This window comes from Amblyomma maculatum, chromosome 6 (assembly GCF_055883805.1).
Source record: "Amblyomma maculatum isolate TAMU_Amacu chromosome 6, ASM5588380v1, whole genome shotgun sequence".
NCBI classification, from domain to species: domain Eukaryota; kingdom Metazoa; phylum Arthropoda; class Arachnida; order Ixodida; family Ixodidae; genus Amblyomma; species Amblyomma maculatum.
The window spans coordinates 159,324,544-159,326,295 of NC_139349.1; the positions used below are offsets into that span (position 1 = coordinate 159,324,544).

General features: G+C 44.5%; 1 protein-coding gene across 1 annotated transcript; it reads right to left on the reverse strand.

The window, feature by feature from the left end:
* Positions 1 to 361: 361 nt before the first annotated feature.
* On the reverse strand, positions 362 to 1,481 carry LOC146187304 (uncharacterized). Its single transcript, XM_084608186.1, is given in 3 exon segments — positions 362 to 517; positions 962 to 1,117; positions 1,200 to 1,481. Coding segments are annotated over 3 exon segments (594 nt in total).
* Positions 1,482 to 1,752: the final 271 nt, after the last annotated feature.

Sequence of the window (1,752 nt, forward strand, 5' to 3'; positions counted from 1 at the left end):
CACTTATTAGGAGTGCACCAAATCTATGTGACTTGTAGTGCTTGTTGTATATTATTTTGTTTACATTTTGTGTCACGAATTGTAGCGTTACTGATGTACTTACCTTGTTTACGATGCCATGGTTCTTATATACTTTCTTATAATGCCAAATATAATCTGAGATTTTTTTTTTCTTCATTGGTTATGTTTTGTTTTGTTTTCTTGGTGAAACTTACCTTGACCTTGTCCATCCTTCTGCCATTGATGTGTGACCCGGGGTGAGGCCTCGTCAGGAAGAATGCCATCAGCTTCTTCCTTTTGCCTCTTCCCGTGGGCATGTTCTGTGTACATGTTTCATGTCCGAATAAACTTATTATTATTATTATAAACTTATTATTAAGTTGTCAGGGAAGGTCACGATCCGGGGGGCGATGTCGAAAAAAAACGCCATGACGCGGTACATCATCCTAAGCTGCGTGCTTTCCCCAACCTCCAGGCCCCCAGCAACCTCCTGTATGCAGGATTTATGGCAGCATACCTACGAAAAAAAATCGTCATTTTTTAATAACGCAAACTGATTGCACTGGAATCAAGCATTGCAGCGACGTACGGGAAAATCATACCTCAACAAGTTCTACATCTGGTTATCAGAAATATTTGGTACAGCAATGCGATATGATTCCCTTGTCTTAAGAATGCACAGGCAAACAAAGATAAAAATTGCCCAAATCTAATTAAACGTGCGATTCGATGCATATAATTTCACAGGTTCCCACACGCGATAACCTGAGTGCTTCGCTTGCAGAAGAGCAGTGATGTGTAAAGAATTTCTAAGCAGCATAAGCATGCAGCAACAAATCAAGTGCATGCATTCAGTTTCAGGCTTCGCATCCGGTTATTAGCCGTGACGAGACTGTTTAGCTCACGGGATTCCTCCAAGCGCTCATCCGAAATAACAATTCTCACTTCACTACTAAACAACTGCAATACCTTACCACAAAAAGGTTAGTAGATGCTATTGAGGTGACTTGGGGGGCAAGCTCCCGTGATCAAGCCGTGAGGGATAGTGCGGCGAATGAGCGAACTGGGCTGCAAGCGCGTTTACAGCCGACCGTGAGAGTCGGAAATTTTTGCGAAACTGGCGAGGTAAAAAAAAATAATAAAAAAACGCAGATTAGTTATTGGTTTACACGTTCTAAGTAGAATGCAGTATAACTCACCGCTTTGTCAGAATACTCGGCAACCGTCTTTCCCACGTACGCCTCGACCTTCGGGCGCTTCTCCAGCGGGGTAAAAAGGTGCTCGAACATCATCTCGTATGCCAAGTCGTCGTCCCCGTCGTCGCTGCTGCTGTCGGAAGAGGAGGTTGTGCATGAGCTTGTACTAAAGCTGCTGTCATCGTCCAACAGCAGTAGCAATTCTTCATCCAGACGTAGGCGCTTAGCAGCCGCCGTTTCAATCGCATCCGCCGGCCGAACGCCACCGCTGGCATCTTCCGCCATTTTTCTCGACGGGCTCCAGGCGAATAACGAGAAGGGACGTCAAAAAGGGGACGTGACTTACGCTCTCGGCAATCAGCTTGCGGTTTATTTGGTTATTTGGGCTGTAAAGAATCATGCATTGCTGTTCCAACGTCGTTAGCCCTTAGAACGGCAATAATGAAGGGACGTGTCTTTTAAAGCGCAAAATACTGAGAATCATGGCTGCTCTTTATAAATATTGATTGATTAATGATTGTGTCATTGAACCTCGTTTTCCCCCCAACTATACTAC